The following is a 22,900-nucleotide window of genomic DNA, read 5'->3' on the forward strand; positions in this document are numbered from 1 at the left end:
TGAAATGAATAAATTTGGTAATTAGGTGTCCCTTTTTTTTTTTTGGGGCCAGAAGAACTGGAACTTAGAAGTCTTCATTTTGATCGATATTTTGCCGCAGTCTAGACGCGGTCTTCATTTTCCCACGGTAAAGTCTTCGTTTTGACCATAAGCACAAAAATAATTAGTACACAGTCTAAACGCACAGAGTCATGAATTTGATTAACCAATTAATCACCGTGGAGTCCTCCAATGCTTAATGTGAACCCTCATTAACTAATTACAGTAGATTAATGATGTTAATTAAATTAATTAATACTCCTCCGGTCCTTATTATAAGACCCAATTTGACTTTTTATTTGGTCCTAATTATAAGACCCAATCCATTTTGTCTCTTATATTTATGCATTTTTTTCCAAGATAATCCTTCTAATAATGATAGTTTTAGCCAATATACTTAATTAGCAAGGATATTTTAGGAATGACAATACTTATTTATTATAAATAACTAACTTAACTTACTTTCTTAATCTCCTCAAATAAGTGAATTGGGTCTTATAATTAGGACCGGAGGAGTATGATATGTTTTTTTTCTAAAAGACTTTAAGAATCTTCCTCAATTTCTCTTTCCTTTCCTACTTGATTATTATTAGGGAGATATTAATAGGATTAATTAAGTAAAAAGTTGATAAACTTGTGAAATAGGTTTTACATATAAGATCGGTGTCAACTCTTTAATTAGTATCTATATTAAGGACTGGAGGAGTAATATTTATTCAAAATAACATTATACATGAGTTAAAAATATTATAATTTATTTTTCAAGTAAGAGAGATCACATAACTGTGTAAAAATCATAATGTTTTTACACATAAATTCATATATAAAAATAACGAGTAATACTCCCATACGCAGTTAGGGGAGCACATGAATAGGCCAGAGTCTTGTTCGACATCTAGCTCGAAAGATGAGTTGCAACCCTATTCCCTGACCTTGTCTACAACAACATCACAAGTCTTTGAAATTCAACTCACCTAGAATTTTTTAAGTAAAAAATTATTCTTTCATAAAAAAATACATATTTTCAAAACAACAATATCTCATATTTAACATTTATTTATATAAGAAGTAGAGTATCAACCACCCATTTCATTAATTAAAAAAAATAAAGGTTAATATTCTTTTTAATCTCAAATTTTGAGATTAAAAACTGGATTAATTTTTGTTTACATAAATGTTTATAATAAAAATATATAATTTCAGCGCATAAAAGACGCGGGATCTCCATTGAATCGTAAAGCACAACGCAAGGTCGCTTTCAAGTCTGTGCTGCGATGGATATTTTCTTGCGTGGTTGACGGGATGAAGATGATAATGGAATGATTAATACGCGGTCCAAAACACTTTGAAATGTCAAACAAATATAATAATGGAATGAACTGGGAACTCGAAGTCTTCATTTTTATCGATATTTTGTATCGTGGTTGAGGGGAGGATAAAAAGTGAATGCATTTTGCCATTTTCTAGCCACTCACAAAACCCACAAAGTCACACGCTCCTTCCATTGCAATAACCTTTCCCACTTTCGCATTTTCATCACGTTCTTTTTCGTTTTGCATTTGCACAAGCACAACATCTTCATCTATGGCGGGAGCTTTGGTTGGCGGTGCTTTTCTTTCTGCTTTTCTTCAGGTGGCTTTCGATCGGCTGGCTTCTCGGGATGTTCTGGACTTCTTCAACAAACCAAAATTGAACCAGACATTGCTCAATAAGTTGAAGATCGTGCTGTTATCCATCGACGCCGTGGTTGAAGATGCAGAGCAAAAGCAGATCACTAATCCGAAGGTGAAGGACTGGATTGATTTGGTTAAAGATGCCGTGTTCGATGCTGAGGATGTCTTGGATGAGATCGATTATGAAATGTGCAAGCGCAAGCTGGAAGCTGAACAAAAGAGTCGAACCAGTGCCATTGGCAAGGTACGAAACTTCTTTGGTGCCTCTGTTAGCTCATTTGAGAAGGAAATTGAACACAGCATGAAAAACGTCCTTGAAAATCTAGAATATCTTGCATCTCAAAGGGACATATTAAGATTGAATGAACGTGATAGTGGTGCTGGATTGAGAAGTGCTATGCCAGATAGACTGCCAACTACATCTTTAGTGGATGAAGACAGAACATATGGTAGAGATGACGACAAAGAAACCATCATTGAATGGCTTCTGTCAGAAAAGTATAACAACCAACTATCTGTGATTTCTATAGTGGGTATGGGTGGTTTGGGTAAAACTACTCTTGCCCAGCTCATATATAATGATAGAAGAGTGTTGGATGGATTCGACCTCAAAGTTTGGGTGTGTGTCTCTGATGAGTTTGATGTGTTGAGGGTAACAAGAACAATTTACGAGGCAATCACTGGATATAAGTATGATACCAATGATCTAAATATGCTTCAAATTAAATTGAAACAACAACTAACTCAAAAGAGATTTTTCCTTGTTTTAGATGACGTGTGGAATGAAAATTATATGCTATGGGAGGCCTTGCAAGCACCATTTAATAATGGGGCCCTAGGAAGCAAAATTCTTCTAACCACTCGCAGCGGAAAAGTTACTTCAACCATGCGTTCTACTAAAATACTTCCATTGAAGCCCTTATCAGCAGGAGATAGTTGGTCATTATTCAGCAGATATGCATTCCATGATGGAAATGTTCTTTGTGCAAACTCTAAACTTGAAGAAATTGGTAGAAAAATCAGTGAAAAATGCAAAGGGTTGCCTTTAGCTTTGAAAGCCATTGGTAGTCTCTTATACACAGAATTATCTCATGAGCAATGGAATGACATTTTGAATAGTGTGATATGGGAGGAAAAAAGTGATAGCACAATTCTCCCTGCTTTGAGATTGAGTTATTGCTACCTCCCCTCTCATCTCAAAAGATGCTTTGCTTATTGTTCAATATTTCCCAAAGATTATGATTTTGATAAGGAGTATTTAATTCAGCTGTGGATGGCAGAAAATTTTCTGACATGTGCTCATCAAAGCAAAGATGGGAGAGAAGTAGGAGAACAATTCTTTCATGACCTGTTATTGAGGTCACTTTTTCAACGATCACCAGTAGATGACACTCGTTTCGTCATGCATGATCTTATTAATGATATGGCAAAAGTTGAATATGGAAAGTTTTGCCATAGGTTGGAGGTGGATGGTGTAAATAATTTGACAAAAATGACCCGCCATATTTCATTTTTGAGAAATCATGTTGATCTATCTAAACGATTTGAGGTTATATACCAGGCTGATAGATTGCGCACATTCTTGCCTTTTTCTATACAAGGTCATCGTAGCACAAGCTATGCTTCTGACTCTAATCTCCACCTCATATCCAACAGGATTATTCATGATTTGCCATCCAAGTTTATTTGCATGCGAGTTTTATCTTTATCAGATCATTTCATCAAGCACTTGCCTGAGTCAGTGGGAAATCTCAAACATCTACGTTATCTGGACTTATCAGGAATTAAAATTATGAAATTGCCCGATTCAATATGTCAACTTCATCATTTGCAAACACTAAAGTTGTGGCGTTGTCATCGTTTGGAAATGTTGCCAATGGATCTCCATAAACTTGTGAATCTCCGTCACCTTGATTTTCGTGAAACTCAAGTAAGAGAGATGCCGAAGCAATTCGATAAATTGAAAAATCTTCAACTGCTATCATCATTTATTATGGACAAATCTGGAGAGACCAACATCAAACATTTAGGAGGACTTAATCTTCATGGATCAATTTCCATCTCGGAATTGCAGAATGTATTTTCTCCTTCAGCAGCTCATGCAATCAATTTGGGAAGCAAGATAAACCTAAAGGAGTTGACGTTAGAATGGTGCATAGACAAAGAGAAGTCACTGCATGACAAGGATGTGCTAGAGAACTTCCAACCCCATAAAAATTTAAAAAAGCTATCAGTTGGAAACTATGGTGGTATTGAGTTTCCTAATTGGCTTGGTGATCATTCGTTGTCTAATTTACTGTCCCTAGAGCTAAGGCATTGCAAATACTGTATATCCTTGCCATCAATTGGCCTCTTACCATCTCTCAAATCATTGTCAATTATAGGGTTTCATAGTATAGTAACTATTGGTCCAGAATTTTGTGGAAATAGCTCTAATGCTTCATCCCTAGAAATCTTAAGGTTTGGAGATATGAAGGGTTGGGAAGAATGGAAATGTGAAATTTTGTCTCTTACTTTCCCTCATCTTCAAGAGTTGAGTATAAAAAATTGTCCCAAATTGAAAGGGCAACTTCCTCAACAACTTCCTTCTCTAACGACGCTAGTAATTTACAATTGTGAGAAGCTTTCATCTTCAATTCCACGGGCTCCATCTCTTGATAAATTGGTTCTAAGAGATTGCGGAAATGAGCAGTTGGATTGTCTTCCATCAACCCTAAAAGTCCTTGACATTTCTGGACGCTTTGGAAACTTATTAGCAGTTGACAAAATTGAGAATATAATTTCCAATTGTAGCCTTGAAGAGTTGACGTTTTCTCATTGCCCCCGCCTAGAATTCCCATTATGCTATCATCATAACTTCATTCTTGAAATGGAGATAAGAGGAAGCTGTGACTCTCTTAGGTCTTTTCCACTAGACTTATTCCCGAAGCTTCAATCATTGAAGTTGGTTGATTGTAATAATCTTGAAATGATATATGTTTCAAAGGGGCAACATTTTTCTCTTACAAGCTTGTACTTACGAATGTGTCCTAGATTTGTATATTTTCCTGAAGGAGGGTTTTCGGCTCCCAATCTAGAATTTTGTTGCATTGAACAATTGGAGAATTTGAAATCACTCCCAGAAAAGATGCACATTCTCTTTCCCTCCCTCACATGTCTTTTAATAAAATGCTGCCCACAAGTGGAATCATTTCCAGAGGGAGGTTTCCCATCAAATCTCATATATCTTGAGGTCTTGGGGTGCCCAAAACTCACAGCCTCTCGTATGGGATGGCATCTAAGTAGCTCTACTTCGCTAGAATACTTTGGGGTTGGAGATGCAGATGATGAGTCTCTTCCCGATATTGGACTACTTCCACCTACTCTAACTTGCCTTAGTTTCTATAACTGCCGAAATCTTAGATCGTTGCAACACAAAGGTCTTTGCCACTTATCCTCTTTGGAAATCTTGAGATTTTGTGGCTGTCCTCAACTCCAATACTTTCCAAAGGAGGGCTTGCCTAGTTCCCTTTGTCAACTACTGATTGTGGGCTGTCCCTTACTAAAAAAGCAGATCCAAAAGCGTAAAGGAAAATTTTGGGCAACGATTTCTCACATCCCTTTTGTTAGCATTGAAGAGGATGCAGCCGAATCTTTAAGTGGGCTTCTCTCTCGTGAAGGCATCAGCTTTCGTTCTATCCGTTCACTCATTAGGTATATATTTACTCCTCGTTAAAATTTCAAATCATGCACATATATTTCTTTCTTTTGGCCATGTCTCTTTAGATTTAATGTCTGCTTGATTATTTGAATTTCAAATCTTAAAAACTAAAAGCTTTCTTTGTCTGTTGTGCAAATGCTGCACATTGTAGTGTTGCCGAGCAATCCTACGAACAGTGTGGTGTTCGATGCTATGTCCCCCACCTCCCCCCCCGGGGGTGTTTGGGCGGCAAGCAATGTGCTGCACAAAATGTAGATGTAGGTTCATCTAAGGAAGGGTATCTAAAGAATGTGCCAAATTATTCATAATTCATTAATCATTCTTGTTATAGATTTCAAAGAATATGTTTTTTTTTTTTTCAGATTTAATGTAAAATATTTTTCCCATATTTGTAAATACAATTAATAGCTCAGACTACCAAAAATGAACATTTCTTAACGCGAGTAGCTTATTTTTTGTCTGTCATACATAAGTCTAATAAATATGGCAGTAGTTGGTTTCATACCATGCACTAAGAAGAAAAGATCATTTTAAAATCTGATGAAAAGGAAATTATATCATTTACTTTCTGTATACAATCTTGTTGAATTACGATGTGAAATCCTTAGTTATTAGCCAAACTCAAATTTACTCAACTTTTCTATAGTCATGCATATTTTGTTAGAATTTCAAATCATAAAAATGTGTCTTTATTTTTGCACCAATTTATTTATAGATTTACTTGTTTACCGGGAAAATCCCACAAAAAGAAACTTGAAATTACTGAATCCCAAAAAAAGAATTCCCTAAAAAATGTATTATTATTTGCAAATCTAGAATTGTCAAGACCTATTGAAGTATTTGAACCAAACGTAATTTAGAATTTTGTAACTTGAAACTTCTTTTTGTGGGATTCTTCCTTATTTATTTGAAATTTTCATTTTTGTATATATCAATGATACCAAAGCTGCAAAGCTGCGTTAAATTCTCAAAATTTCTCTAAATACGCAGCTCCCCCTCCCCAAAAAAAGGAAGAATCCTTTTTAAATCCCTTTGAAATAGAAATTCAAAATTATGAATGTTGTTAAAAGACTAAAATGCCCTCCATAATTAAAATATGAGTTGATACTTATATATTTTTCTCCCTTATAAATTTTTTTCTTAAAACATGAAAATAATACATTATAACACTGTCCTTGATTCAAAATCTGTAAAAAGTTTGTTGTCTGAATTAGTTGTTCACTGTTAAAATGTAGGTGTATTCTATTAAAAAAAATATACGAGTTTAATAAAAAAATTGTACGTGTGTATAAAATATATAAAGGATGGATCAATATTAAAACTAAGTAGAAATTAAACTCATCCAAAATTAAAATCTATCATTACCTACACTATTACATTGATGATGGTGTTGGTGTAATTATTAATGTGAATCAAGGACTATATTGTAATTTCATGTCATTTACTAAAAATTTACTATTTTCAAATTTTAGGAAAATATGACAAAAAAATTTTCAGGAAAAGAATTTGTGAGGAAGAAAAATATAAAGATAACAACACATAATATAATTATAGAAGGTATTCTTGACTTTTAACAATATCTGTAAATTACTAATTTGACCTCTTGGCCTGATTCGGGATTTGTTCAAAGTGTAGGCGTAATTTCAAATTTTAGTATTTTAGTTTGATTTAAATGGGATTATCCCAAAAAAATCATGCAGTTTTAAATTTTAATTAGGAAACAGTAGGTCCCATATCATGCATTAGAGAAGTCCGATTTAAAATTGAATAAAAAGAAATAATATGATTTACTTATTATTATCTTCATGCGTCGAAATATGAACTTTTTAAAAAAAATTTTGCTAAAAGCAGATAAAGAATGTAATTCTAATTCTTGTTTAAATTTAAGAACAATTTAGAATTTGTTAAAGAGATTTAGTCCTTACGTATTGTGAATTCCTTTTAACCAAACTCAATTTGACTCAACTATATAATAAAAAGGGTGATTATGATGTGGTTCATGAGCTTTGGTTGATGGAATTGGCCCAAACTAACCTGCTTTCCGTTGCTATTGAATTTGACAGTTGAGATGAGCAGGTTTAATGCTGCAACAACGCCAAACGCCAGAGCCTGATCAGACTAAACTCTAGTGTGTAGAGCATGTTCTTATTCAGGTTACATTGATCTTTTACTTGCCGATTACCAATTATACTTCAAACATACTGTCTATCATACAGAATGTCTAACACAGCTTTTCAGATGGTCATATTGACAGAACATTGTCTGAAAGTGAGCATTTGATGATTGTATCGAGCACCAATTGTACCAGCTTCACAAAGGTACACTGTAACTGTCATACTTCTGTAATATTGGGAGTATAAGAAAGAGGGAAAGAGTTGAAATGAAGGAAGAGCAGGGGAGAGATGAGGAAATTAGAAGATAGAAGAGAGAACAATGGTACGAGACAGAGACTGAGAATTGCAATTCTATTCAATCTTGGTACACTCGTGTGATGTTTATATATTGGGGTACACTTATAGGCAGGGAAATGAGGAATTAATAGTGGCTAGTTTGTTAACTAACTGACGGTATTTCACCTGCCTTATCTACACTTGTGTCAGAATTACAAAAGTTATAATATACACTTAATGTCAGTATTTTTTCCCCCTGTTTTATTTCAAATCTTTTAGTCATGCACTTTATACTTCTTTTTATTATTCTTTTGGGTAATGCCAAAGGGATAAGTCCAATACATAAACATGATACTACTAGTGTTGAAGCATAAGATTTTTCTTGCATGTCCCTGCATCCCAGATCTTTCAAAAAGTTATGTTTACTTGTTAGTTATAAAAACAAAATACTCCTCCGGTCCTAAATATAAGACCCTTATACTAGTGTGTATAAGAGTCTTATATTTAGGACTGGAGGAGTATATCATGAATCCATGAGTTCCATGCAATTTGAAATCCCAATGAAAAAAATCTTAAGGGCATTGAGCAAACAGAAACTGATTTACTTTTCTTTTGTTTGACAGGCTCTCATATTGTGTCCAGTGAACATAAGAGACTCTTCTCCTCATATTGTCCCATTTCTAATGAAGGCCCCCTCCTTTTCCATTAACATCAGGAGCAAGATAGCATATCCCTTGCTTGAAGCTATATCATGATAGAGCAAGACAGACCTCCAACTGCTCAGTGTTCATTCAGAAATACAACTCCCATGAAATAGATTGCAAGAAGATGACATGCTTTCAATGCTGCTGAAAACCTATATTCTTCACATTCTAAGTTTCTATTGGTCTTGCAGTATATGTTCTTTTAAAAGATGAGTTTTTGAGCAGATACTGTAAGCAATAGCTTCCCTTCTTTCTTAAGTAAAATTCCAGTTGTGTGGGATTGCATTAGGGTGTCAAGGCCTTAAATGGCATCACTGCTGTAGATAGCTTACTGGTGTTATCATTACGGATAGTAAAAACCTGATTGCCTTCTTCATTAAACTTTCAATTTGTGTCCAGATTTTTATATGCTGTGTCATTTTCTTACTTCATCTGCTCTTCATCTTCAAGCACTTTTCTTGCATAAATCGTTTGCCAGAAGAACTTTATTTTAAAAATAATATTTTATTGATTCCAGCTTCGCTATTAAACTCCGTTACAAATGAGATATTCAAAGCATTCAACTAAGTACATATATACTTGCAATTCTAGCAGAATTCAAGACTATAGTATTAATAATGAAGTGGTGATATTCTTATATTCTAATAATTAATAATAATTAAATAGAATTTATTATTTATTATATAGATAGATAAATATATAATATATTATATATAATATACTTTATTATTTTATATACAATACAATTTGATTACAATTTTATAAATATAGACAGATATAGAGTAATTAGTTGTTTAAAACGATTTAGCAACTCCTGTTATATTTTTCATTTATAGCTTTAAGAAAATTCATTGAGAATTTGCCTAAATTCCCATTCGACTAAGTCAACCGGTGGGTACATGTTTGTACTATCATTTATTGATTCTGGTATTCCACCATGACTCTGAGAATTGCATTTTATTTGGGAATGAATTCCTCTTCTTATTAGAAGCACTCTCAAGCTTCCTTGGGAACACGAATATTAGAAAAAGGCATAAAACAATGACTTGGCTGGTGACCTTAATACTAATTATGTTATCGTTGTTTCTCAAGGCCTTGATGGATTTCATTCAAACAATACTCCAATCTTTACCATCAAAGAGATATAATCTAATCTGTGGGAAGCGGAACAAGACGGTGGAGTTGTTAAAATTTGAAAAGTTTAAAATGAAATAACGGTTTTCACAACACATCAGATGGGGAATTCAACTGATTTTCTTTTTGTACGGTGGTAAAATTCCAATATAAGGTGAACAAAGCAACAGATTTTGAGCCTATTTGGCTCTCCATAAGTTACTTATTTTCAGCTGAGGTCCGCTTGAAAAATTGGAGCGTGTTTCGATGAGCTTTTGCCTATCTTACTTATGAGCTAAAAGTGGGATTGAAAGCGCGACTTTTTTTTTGCTCATCTGAGATGCTTTTTGAACTTAAATCGTGCTTATGGTTGGTGGACCGTTGGAATAATAATTACTTGTCACGTCATTTTTCTCTCACTTGTCCCTCGTTATTCTCTCATTGTTCACTTAAAGCTCTCGTTTTCTCCCACACTCATTCTTCTCTGCTGCTGGACATCACAGCTCCGTTGTGTCCTAACTCCTAACCGTTAGCTCCGTTGTGTCTCCGCCATCAGTTCTGTTTGCTCCCTGCTGTGAGCTCCATCTCCCGTTAGGTTTGGCGTAGGGTCATCTCCTTCTGTTACTCTTTCATTGCCACTTCAAACCTTTTCCCTTGTCTGATCTGCAGTCACCGTCTCCCAGCTGAGGTACTTGCCGTCTGAGCTTTACATGTAAGTTGTGCAAGGAGATCTTGGCCTCCCAGTGGAATACACTCTCCGATCTACCTTCATCAACCTTCATTGTCGCCGATCTAGTACAGGTTGGCAGAAAATTTGTTTCTCTTGCTTTTTCTATTGGAGTCCCTAAAGTTTCAATGCGATCTGATTGTTCCTTCCATGTGGAGTTGTTTGTGTTGTTCATCTGTGCCTTTGCTAAGTTGTTTAATGTTTTTGGTTCCCTGTTCTTGTCTAATCTGTGTCGTTGGTATTGTTCCTCTGTGACATCTTTGGTTTCAAAAGTTTAGCCAATACATACGATATTGGCCGGATTTGGTTTTTTTTTTTTAATTAAAGAAAAAGAGCTTCATCGTAGAACTTCAGGCAATTGATTGGAAGTCTAAAACTTGTGTCAATATCGTTTTTCTTACCTCTTTGAACTATTAGGCAGAGACTGTTGTTTTGGATGTTATGATGAGTGCTTTAATGAAAGAGGAGGAGAAAGTGGGATTGAAAAAACTGAGCATCCCCTGTCCTCATTCTTTTCAATTGTTTATCTCCTCTGACATTGCTCTTTTCATCGTTCCCCAAACCATTACAGGGACAAGAAACGCTCTGTAGTTAATGAAGCTATTACCTTAACTCATTATATTGTTTTTGTTAATGAAAAGTTTAGTCACCCAGATATAGGTTGAATCTCACTTTTGGTTTCCCAACTTCTTGTAATTCTTTTGGCCTTTTGAAGCTTGTGTATATCTTTTGAGTAATGAGAAACTCCTTTTCATTGAATCAAACAAAAAAATAACTACACAACCTTCTAGTGGTTTGTGAATTCGGCACCAATGGTTTCAAGCTTGTCACATTACTATGAATTTTAATTTAAAAATATTTCATCCATTGAAATTATGTTTCACTTTACATTTACAATAATTTTTTATGATATCTCTAATGTTTTAAAATATATTTCAGTCATGAAAGTTTGATTCTTCATATTAAAATAATTTAAATCAATTGTATTATGTAAAGTAGCATATATTACCCCGCGCAATACGCGGAGTATACTATTTTTTATTTGAAATTAGTACAACTAATTCACATAAAGTGGAAAAAAAAAAAATTACGTCACAAGCCCAAATACTCTTAGAGTAAAAGTAGGTGCATATGTGAAATTATTTTTAACTCTTCACAATAATGAAGACTTGGAGAAGGAAACTCAAATCAAACGAGCAATAGAATACAAGCATATTCAAGTATAAGTCTCAGTTAGCTAGAAATTCACATCAATGTAAGTTGTTCAACCAACATTTCACCAAAGAAAAAATTGTTCAAATATTCAATTCCAATTTTATTTTAAACAGTCATCAATTTCAAACAATGCATATCATTAAATAGAAACCACAGTCCCTACCAAGATGTAAAAACAAATAATCTTGCATTATGTTAGATTATAGCATCGCTGCTCATTACTCTTATGGCTAGTGAAGATCGGACATTTGGACTTAATTTAAAAAGCAACATATTGGCACGGTTATACCCCCACATTATAAACGCAATCACTCAAGAAAAATCCCACACAACAAAATTAATTGAAATTGAAAGTAAAGGTAAAGAAAAATCACATAATCGTGTTTCAGCAAACAGTATTTCCAATCAATTCTTTCCTATATATTCCGATTCCCTCAACCACAACCTTTTGTTCAATGTCCTCTATCAACTCGTCTCACCACAGATCTTCTATGCTTTCTACTTCCATTTGTTCTTGCAGCACTGTGCACAGGAAAATATACACAATTTTGTCGGTAAGCATTTCAGATGTTTTCTTACGGAGCATGCATGCATTAAACACAAGTTTCTCAAGGAGAAAAGAAGTTCTCACATTATGTAAAAAAATGACAGTGACAACCATAAAACTAATGAAAGAAGGCGGAGTTTCTGCAAAAATAAAAGGAAGATGCAATAAGAACATCCTATGCAAAAGAAGGTAATGAGATTTAACCCTTGTGGATAGGCTTGGCATGAGCAAAAAATCCTATTTGTATGTTTTAAATGCTCGAGAGTGAAACTATAAATCACTATCTACAAATAAAGTACACGCAAGGATTATAATAAAAAAAAAAAAGGAGTATATGCAAATAAATTAAATATTCAGTACATTCATATATTAAATATGAAATTATTGTGGCTTAGATTCAAAAATAAATGAGGAATAAAGTACAATTAGTTCAAAGCTTATTTTGAACTTAGGATTTAATCTTCAAGCAACTAAAGATGATATTTAAATATTTTCTTACCCTGCACACTAGTTTCCTTTGCATCATCCTCCTTACACAACTTCAACATACCCCAAATAGTGAAGCAAGTGAGAATCTACACTCTACATTGCAACTTTGAAGATCCAAGAAAACCACAAAACCAATTCTTTGAATGCAGAAGTGCAAAAAAGAGTGACCAGCAAGATGAAAACAAAAACACACATGAAAACCGAATACACGCACAAAGTAGCAATTTCCAAAACTAAAGTTATCTATGATAGGATTTCTTTCATACAGAAAGATCTAATTATGGTCATACAAACCACTTGCATTCTTTTTGAAACAAAGGAGAGTCACCTGCATCCAAGTCAAAAGAAATCATGCACATGCTGTCATATATGTCATTAGTAGAGTAAATATCTAATCCAAATATTAAAAAAAGCTCATCACTTTGCCAACATCTCTGCAACATGAACATGAAGCTCTGATATGACAAGTCAAAAATTTCAAAATGATGAATTTGTAAGCAAGAAAATGAATGATCAATTTAGCTGTACTTTGCTGCCTTTATTTAGCCATGTCAAAAAATTTCTATATATCAGCAAATCTGAGATTTCTAGATGAATGAATTCAGAATGTGATGAAATAAAAAGGTTGGTAAAGGATAAGCACTTTACCGTAGATTGAAGGCTGAGCAGATTCCAAATATATTGCCACCAAACTAAAGCCAGATTTGATAGAGAAACATGACACAAGCTTTTGCTACCTCCATTTGCCTGTGTTGAAAATTTTCCAGCAATTGCTGCCTCCACCTTTACATAAGCATTAGTCTGAAACAAAGTATATTCCACATCAGAAAATTCATTTGCCTGTGTTGGAAAATTTCCGGTCTTAAGCACTTGACAATGATCAAGATACATAATCATCATATACTTATCTAGAAGAATAGCTTTTACATGATTATGCTGATTATTTAGTTGCTTAGAATCTTGTGAGAGCAAGCACAAATGCTCTAAAGAAAAGGCAATACTTCGCCAAGTTGCCAGAATCTTGTGAGATCAATGAAGTTAACAAAGTACGATTTTACAAAAAACAGAGAGAGAAGAAAAGAAAAGAAAACGCAGTAAGAATGTGGTAGTTCAAGCCAAAGATAAAGATGATTGAAATTTCAAGAAATGTTGATGGCCATGGGTAAGCAAGCAAAATGAAAAGCTGCCAAAGAATAAAAGGAAACTGAAATGCAGAGAGGGAGGGAGAAGCATATAAACCAAATGAGAAAATATTCGTGTCCAAAAGTTTAATTTCCAGACTCACCACCAATGAATTACTCCCACAAAAAAAGTTGCCCATAAGAGAATCCAGAACTGAACGACAAAAAATTTGAATTGCCCATAAGAAAACATATTTTGATGCATGCTTTCTTGGTCAAGCTTCCTAAAAAATCTATGTTGCATTCGGGATAGAAGATTCAGTGGAGTGAGAGAGAGAGTTATTCAGAGAAAGCTTGATACAAGGACTTATCTCGCTTCAAGGGTGCCTTCTTTCTCTGCCTCACTGGTTCCTCTCCACGCTCGCATCCTTGCCTGACAAAGCTATTTTCCCGTTCATTTATAAAACTGATAAAGCCAGCTTCTACCTAGGATTAGAGAGATGAGAATGTAAGGGAGAGAAATTTGATCACATCCTTCTGGAGTCTTTCTATCGGGTTTGATGCTTGAGGGAGGGGAGAAATAATTTTGAATTTTGAATTTTGAATTTGAAAGGACCTTACCTCTCCAAGCATTAAGGACCGACTGAAAATGGAAATAGATTCTCTCACATCTAGAGTTCTTGGCCTCTTCTCCCTCTTTATGCTTCTCGGCCTGCGATTCAGACTCCTACAGTTCTGCATCACTGCCACTCTGAATTCACCGCTTCACCCTTTTCTGTTCTTCCCATCCCCGAGCAGCGTGAAGGGCCATGGTTTAAATGGAACCATTTTATTTTTTATAATCTCTACTCCCCTCTCCGTCTCCCTTCTGTCTTCAAGCCAAGGTAGATTGTTTTTAATTGTTATACAATGAAATTTTATGTTAAAAAGTTCTGAAAAGCTAATTATATATTTTCAATAATAATTATTATCATGTATTTAAAATAGAGAAAGAAACGTGAAATAAAAATTTTATGCAATTATATTATATTGAATAATAAAAAAAGGTATCAAGATTTGGAAAAAAAAAAAGAGTTTATGAGATTTTATTCTTAAAAGAAACTTCATAGGATATGGAATAATTTAAAAATAATCTTAAAAAAAATTCAACGTTAAAATAGATTAAAAAATACAAAATAAAAATTTTATAAGATTATATTGAATAATTAAAGGTAGTGAATGTAATAGCTCATAAAAAAATAAAAGGTGGTTTAAAAGAAACTCCTAAAGATATGGAATAATTTTAAAAATAGGTTTCTCTAATTTATAAAAAGAAAGGGAAGAAAGAGATCTCAAACCCCTTTTTTCTACCAGACTTAAAATCTAGATATTTAAAACAGAGAAAAGAAAGTCAAGAAATAAAAATTTTACGAGATTATATAAATATAATCTCCAATGTTGTACGGATCCCAAAATTTATTAAAACAGTCATTTAAATGAGCCATAAGACACAAAGCCCGAGAACTTTTTTTTTTGCAAGCCACACATTCCTCATGATGGCTTGTGAATAGTAATTTCAGTGTAAAGCCAATGATAAGCTATTTTTTGAGGTAGCTTACTGGAAGAGTTTTTATGTATGCATTAAACATTGAATATTGATTCATTTTTTTTAATGATTTTTATTATTTAATAAAATTCATACTCATTTTAATAATTTTACAAACTACACTTGCTAATTTAAGTTCATTGTATTATGTAAATTCATTTTTTTATTATTTTTTATTATCTAATAAAACTCATACCTATTTTGATAATTTTACAAACTAAATTTATTTTTATTCAATCATAATCCAAATAACTTTTTATCTGATCTAACTTTTATAAACTAACTTTTATAAAATTCAATCAAAACACAATTCGCTTTACCTAATTTGACTTTTACCCAATCTAACTTTCTCAAAAGTCAAATTGACAATAAACTATTTTTTCTATTACTAGTCCAAATGGACCTTTTATATATTAAGAATTACTTAATAACTAAATGCTGATACTGTATACCAGAAATCTGCAAGTACTTGTGATAGCATAATATCACATAATTATCTACTAAATATGAGTTTCCTGTTCTATTGCGTTTTCCCATCTCATGATAATCCTAGGGTCTATTTGGATTAGCTGTAAAAAAAATAACTTATTTTTAATTTAACTTTTAAAAAAGTTAGATTGTATAATGTGATTTATATTTAGATTGATTTTGGTAAAAGTTAGTTTGTAAAGTAAAAAAGTTATTTAGATTATGATAAAAAAAAGTAAGTTTAGTTTGTACAATGACCAAAATAGGTATGGCCTTTATTAAATAATAAAAAATGATTAAAAATGAATTTATAAAATATAATAATTTTAAATTATTATAATAGGAAAAAGTTATAATTAATGAATAAAATATATTTAAATTAGAAATCATAGTAATATAAAAAATTTTGAACCAAATAATATTACATAATTAATTGGATGATATACTCTACATAATTTTTATATATATAATAAAAATAATATTAAAAATATTATAAAAACTTAAAAATTATTTTTACTTAAGAAAATATTAAAAATAAATAAGTAAAAACTAATTGGAAAGCATAAAAAATATATAGAGAGAAGCATAAGAACAACATAAGTTATAAATAAGTTTTAGATACTTTTATAATCATACTTAAAAAAATAGCTTTTCACCCATAAATCAAATTGGCTAAAAGGTGGGCTCTCAAATTTACAAACTGAACTATCACACTTGTAAGCTACTCCCCACCAACGCCTTACCAAACAAGCAGCTAATAGATTTTAACTGTCTGTCATAACTAGGAATTTAGTTGAGACCGCAATGACCAAGAAAATCCTGCAAAGTAGCTCTACTTGCACCGAGAACTACCTGTTTTTCAACTTTGAAGAACTCTTTGTTTCCTAAATGCCCCATGCCTAATCCGCCAGTTACTGAGTCAGAGAGAACTTCAGTTAAGGTTTTGATGCACACAAATTGTGAATAATGCAAGTGCACGTGTCTATCAAGTAATAAAGAGTAAGTACAGAGTATCGTTCCCACGGAGAATCATATAAAATAGTGTTTAGGCATTAAAGTTCCTATTTTCAATTGAGTTAAACAAGTTGAATTATGGTTGATCAGATAAAACGAATAAAGGCAGAAAAAATTCAATATTAAAGACAACCTAGAGTTACTAATTGCTTACTAGTTTCATAGACTTTTACTTTTATTTAACTAATTAGTCTCAATGTTAATTTAGTTAATCTAGAGTATTTATAGCTAAAAGTGTCTTTTGATCCACTTATAACCCTCTCTTAAATAATAAGGTTATGTCTAATCCAAATACTTAAGAGGATAAATTGATTTCACTTTTCATCAATTATATGGGGCTCCTAGGTATATTTCTATCCTACTCGCAAATCAGATAAAAATCTAATCCCATATTACTCAATCCTAGAGCCTAACTAAGATTTCCTTTATCAAGGCTGACCTTAATGCTTAAACTCATATTTAACGGTAGCCAAACATTAAATAGATATATTAAAACAGGACTAAGTAACCAAAATTAACATCAAGCATAATTAATTAAATGAAAATAAAGTCTAATCCAGAAGTAAATTCATAGCTACTCTAAGTCAAAAGAAAACTAGCCACACATGGCTAAAATCAAATCCATAATGTGAAAGATAAATATTCAGAATGAAATAACAGAAGAACAAAAGATGAAGAGCAGAGAGCAAAACAGTGTATAATCCTTCTTTCTTTCGTTACTGTCGCTAGAAAAAGAATTAAGAACCAGATGAATGCTTCGCTGCTATCCCACTGGCTGCTCGCTACGTTCAATCCTGTTCGTCCCAATTCCTCGCTGCCGTCACAGTGATTTGATTCAACACTGCTCTCTCTACTCGCTGCTCTCCCAGTTCCTATTTATAATAGTTGTGCCTTTTTTCTCCCTTGGATCACCGCCTCTTATCCATGTGTATCCATATACCTCCAATATAATATATTATATTATATTATTACAATTGCAATTGACTTATTCCTTCATTCTTCAACGGGACCCACGGCTGCTTCTCATCTCCACTCTTCACGCCTCTTCACAAGATAGATATATATATATATATATATATATATATATATTCTTTACTAACTCCCCCTTTATGTTTAAAATATTTTCTGCAAAATAAACAATAAATTGAGTAGATTTTGCACAAAGATTCATTTTTATCCCATAACTAACTGAAGAGGAGGAAACATATCAAAATTTAATTAAACTGGTATAAGATATTCACAAATTTGACTAAATATATTTCAATATCTAACCTATTTAATTATAAAATATATACTTATCAAATTCCTCCACACTTAGACTTTTGCACTCCTGGGCAAAAATTAATCTAGAAGAGAGAGGAGTTAAGAAGAGAGACAAATTGAATTGACTAAGAGACTTCAAAGATTAAAGTAGACATAGCTTAGGAACTAAGTCTACAATCCAAGTCATCAATCACATATAAAGAAACTCATTAAGATACAAAGCTTAATAAGGCTGAATTCAAGCAAGATAGTCACTCAAGGAGATAAAGTGTATCACTCAACTTACTAGCATTGGGGTTCTTTTTCACTCAGTTCACTTGCTCAGTTACTTTACCATAGGCTTGTAGTAGTTCTAGTTCCCTACCACCGGTTACATGTGCATTCAATAATCAAGAGGACTTTGTAGCTTGTAATGCATAGGGTATGAAAATAATTTCTCAAGAGTGCATGAAATTAATGGGAAGGATTGATGTAAAATAACTTGGAGTACAAAAATATATGCAATATTTATTCATAAATGAGTTTCCTATCAAGTAATTGGGGTGTAAGAGTCCTTTTTTTTTTCTTTTGCAAAAATTTTTCCCTTTTTTTTCATTTTTCCCTTTTTTTGAAATTTTCTTTTGCTTTCTTTCTCTCTGTTTTTTTTTCACACCCTAACTACTAGCATGCGTTTTACATGATCATAAGGATACAATACTGCATAATGCTATTTATTAATGATAATACTCCAAGTAGGGTGGGTTAAAATAAAATAATTAATGCATTCATGTATGAAAGGTGTTATGTGATGAATAATAGATGGAAGAAAAAACCAGTAGGCTGAAAGGGGTAACAAAGGATGTATATGTTAAATGGTCAGCCATTTGGTCTAGCTGGCTAGCAATATGAATGCCTCAATCATATTAAAGAATTTCACATGTGTAAGGTAGTTGTGAAAAGAATTAAGACAAATTCTGAAGAGTAAGTTCAAACAAGTGAAAAATCACACTAGAATTGAATGTTCAAGCTCAAAATTCCTTCCAATAGGGTTATACCATCTTACTCAACTTAATCAAGCTAAACAATGCATCATCACATAAATTTCAGTACATGCAATCAACTTCCCTTAATGCAACTAGCTCCTAAGATATACTTATTTAAGTCCCCGTAGTCTCAAAATCAAAGCAAAATGCCTATTTTCTTTCCAAATTATTCAAGTTATTAAAAAAAAAATCTTAAACCCTTAAATTTCTTAGATCATCCCCTACACTTAGATCAAACATTGTCCTCAATGTTACATAAAGGAAATAAAAGAGAAAGGAACTATTACTCCCTTGATTTAATTTTCTAACTATGATTTGGAGGTCTTCCTTAGATCCTTTAATGATGCACCATCTTCCAAAAAGAGAAGAGTGAGTGAGAGCAATGGCTTGGAACCACAAGCGAGGCTTTGCAAACTTGAATAATAGACAGAACAAAAAATAACAATAAATGAAAATAAAATTATTGGGTTGCCTCCCAACAAGTGCTTGTTTTATAGTCCACAGTCGGACTTTCTCAGATCATCAAGGTGGTTCTAACCAATCAGTAGAGATCTTAAGCCTCTCTACATCACCTCCTAATTGGCGATTAAGCTCCTGAGCATCAGTCTTAAAATTTCCATTCTTCCATAATCAATGGTTATTTCCACCTTAAATGGGGGGTTTTGTTGGCAGAAAGATCTAGTTCATTATAATTGACCTCATCTGTTACAGAAACCTTTTCACATGGATTCTTTCTATTTGAATACTTTGTTGCTTTATCCATACTAAATGTAATTTGCTCATTGCCAAGCCGTAAAGCTATTGTCCCCTTTTCTACATCTACCAATGCTCTGGATGTGGCCATTAATGGTCTTCCAAAAATTAATGGAATCTCTTTATCCTCTTTCATGTCAAGAATTATGAAGTCGACAGGATAAACAAACGATCCAACTCTAACAAGTACCTCCTCAATAATGCCATATGGATGAGAAAGACTTCTATCAGCTAATTGAAGTGTAACAATTGTAGAATTGGCCTCTCCTAGATGAAGCTTCTTGAAAGTAGATAAGGGCATAAGGTTCATCGCAGATCCCAAATCACATAATGCACAACTTTCAAAATTCTCACCAATCGAGCATGGAATAGAAAAAGAGCTAGGATCCTTACACTGAAGGGGACTTTGTGGGTTGATGATACTACTAGTCTCCTTGGTTAGTGCCACAGTTGCATATTCAGTAGGGCGCTTCTTCTTACAGAGCATATCTTTAAGGAACTTGGCATACTTCGGCACCTGCTCCAGTGCCTCAAAGAATGGAATATTGATATGAAGTTGCTTAAAAATTTCTAAAAACTTGGAATATTGTTGATCTTCAACCTTCTTTCTAAACACATGCGGGAAAGGAAGGGATGGCACCACCTTAGGACGCTCATCTATCTTACCCTTTCTTTTTCTAGTTTCACAATCTGAATGTATCTCAATTGTTTGATCAACCTCTTCTTTCAATTTAGACTTTGATGTAGAAGGAGGTATCTCTGATAATTGTTTGCCATTCCTTAAAGTAATCGCCTTGCACTCCTGCTTGCAATCTTCACGAGGATTAGATATAGGATTACTTGGTAGTCCTTCTTGTTGTAGTGCATTAACAGCAGTTGGGATCTGTCCTACTTGCACCTCAAGATTCCTGAGGGCCGCGTCCACTCTTGCATTTATGTTAGCTTGCTCTTGTGTACTTTTTATCTGAGAAGACATGAGCTTAGCTATCATTTCCTCTAAATCAACCTTGGGCACTTGGTTAGGGATATGTTGCCTTTCCACTTGAGAAAATCCAGGAGGTGAAACTTGCCTTACACTAGAAGTTGACACTCGATCATGTGTTGAACCATGTTTCCAAGACAAGTTAGGGTGATTCCTTAATCCTGGGTTGTAAGTATTGGCATAAGGATTGTTCTGATTAGTACCCTGAAAATTTCCAGCATAGTTCACTGGCTCTACTTGTTGAAAGGTAGGGCATTGTTCAGAAGCATGTCTATCTCCACAATAATCGCATGGGGTATATATGGCATTAACCCCTAGTTGTCCTCTATTGGACCTGTCAACTTGAGCTTCTAAGTGGTCAAATCTTTTGTTGAGAGTATTGAGCATAGCTATTACTTGTGAAGAAGAGTCATCAGCAACTTTTTCTACAGACTTCACTTGTCTCCGTTCATTACTATTCTGAATATAATCAGTAGCCAAGTCGTCCAAGCAACTCCAAACATGGTTCACCGGTTGCTTGCTAACTCCTCCATTAGTAACGGCATTTAATTCCGATTTTGATTCAAGTGTCAACCGACTACTAAAGATTTTAAGTAGGACCCACTTCTCTTGATTTGTCTTAGGCTTTGTCTGACCAGCAGCTTGAATCTTTCCCAATCTTCATACAAGTGTTCATCAAATTGTTGGCTAAAATTCATCAATTTGGTTCTGGCATCCACTATCCTGTTATGAGGAAAGAATCTGGATCGAAACTTCTCTTCTAAGTCATCCCATGATGAGATGCTTCCTTCTTCCAAGTTGGTGAGCCATTCTTTAGCCTTCCCTTGTAAAGAATAAGGAAAGAGCCATAGACGAATGACATCACTCGGAACTCCATTCTGCTTAAAAGAGTCACACACATCAAGGAATTCGACCAGATGTCGATTGGGATCCTGGTTATTGCATCCCCTAAATTGTCCAATAAGTTCCAACATCTTGAGCATTGTTTGCTTAATCTCAAAATTAGTGGCTTGGAACTGGGGTACTTTGATTCCAGATTGGTACCCTCGAGGTTGTTTTCCCAAGAAGTCACTAACACCCAATCTATCATTCTCATCTTCAGCCATCTTTTTTTCTAGAGTTTTGCAAACTGGATGCTCAGGTGGTGTTGTCTTTAGAAGGTCGTTCACGATCCTTGTCTTCACAGGTGTATTTCTTGATCTACGTGGTATATACTATGAATTACTGCAAAGACAAAGAGGGAAAGATCAAGCATCGAATTGGACAATGAAAAAAAAAATTTAAGTAAAGAAAATTGTCCTAACTATCAAAATAAGCAAAAATAAATTAGAAAAAAAAAACTAAATGCTTAAGCTTAAATTACTAAAGGTCCTCTAATTCTAAAAACTAATTGCCTTAATTCCCGGCAACGGCACCAAAAACTTGATGCACACAAATTGTGAATAACCCAAGTGCATGTGTCGATCAAGTAATAAAGAGTAAGTATAGAGTATCGTTCCCACGGAGAATCAGATAAAATAGTGTTTAGGCATTAAATTTCCTATTTTCAATTAAGTTAAGCAAGCTAAATTATGGTTGATCAGATAAAACAAATAAAGGCAGAAAAAATTCAATATTAAAGGTAACCTAGAGTTACTAATTGCTTACTAGTTTCATAGACTTTTACTTTTATTTAACTAATTAGTCTCAATGTTAATTTAGTTAATCTAGAGTATTTATAGCTAAAAGTGTCTTTTGATTCACTTATAACCCTCTCCTAAATAATAAGGTTATGTCTAACTCAAATACTTAAGAGGATAAATTGATTTTACTTTTCATCAATTATATGGGGCTCCTAGGTATATTTCTATCCCACTTGCAAATCAGATAAAAATCTAATTCCATATTACTCAATCTTAGAGCCTAACTAAGATTTCCTTCGTCAAAGCTAACCTTAATGCTCAAACTCATATTTAACGGTGGCCAAACATTAAATAGATATATTAAAACAGGACTAAGTAACCAAAATTAACATCAAGCATAATTAATTAAATGAAAATAAAGTCTAATCCAGAAATAAGTTCATAGCTACTCTAAGTCAAAAGAAAACTAGCCA

General features: G+C 33.5%; 2 protein-coding genes and 1 long non-coding RNA gene across 4 annotated transcripts in view; 2 read left to right on the plus strand and 1 right to left on the minus strand.

The window, feature by feature from the left end:
* Positions 1 to 22,900, plus strand: part of LOC114716556 (uncharacterized) — a 53,880-nt gene that overhangs the window by 12,167 nt on the left and 18,813 nt on the right. The window lies entirely within an intron of this gene.
* LOC114716536 (putative disease resistance RPP13-like protein 1) lies at positions 1,504 to 8,932 on the plus strand. Of its 2 annotated transcripts, XM_028901552.1 has the most exons (4): positions 1,504 to 5,405; positions 7,476 to 7,540; positions 7,651 to 7,730; positions 8,426 to 8,932. In XM_028901552.1, the coding sequence occupies exons 1-2, from the start codon at positions 1,624 to 1,626 to the stop codon at positions 7,477 to 7,479; spliced, it is 3,786 nt and encodes a 1,261-aa protein (XP_028757385.1). In that variant the 5' UTR covers positions 1,504 to 1,623; the 3' UTR covers positions 7,480 to 7,540; positions 7,651 to 7,730; positions 8,426 to 8,932. The 2 variants fall into 2 exon arrangements, with proteins under 2 accessions (XP_028757385.1, XP_028757377.1); XM_028901544.1 differs by having other exon boundaries at positions 7,476 to 7,730.
* Positions 11,881 to 14,195, minus strand: LOC114716582 (uncharacterized). The gene is made up of 2 exons (XR_003737650.1): positions 13,246 to 14,195; positions 11,881 to 12,083 (listed from the first exon to the last, which is right to left on the minus strand). It is a non-coding gene; the product is annotated as an uncharacterized LOC114716582 (long non-coding RNA).

Source organism: Neltuma alba, unplaced genomic scaffold (assembly GCF_004799145.2).
Source record: "Neltuma alba isolate B1F8T4 unplaced genomic scaffold, ASM479914v2 tig00002069_pilon, whole genome shotgun sequence".
Taxonomy (NCBI): domain Eukaryota; kingdom Viridiplantae; phylum Streptophyta; class Magnoliopsida; order Fabales; family Fabaceae; genus Neltuma; species Neltuma alba.

What these genes read in the sequence shown, in the direction of transcription:
- LOC114716536 (XM_028901544.1), top strand. Translation starts at nt 1,624, where the DNA reads ATGGCGGGAGCTTTGGTTGGCGGTGCTTTTCTTTCTGCTTTTCTTCAG.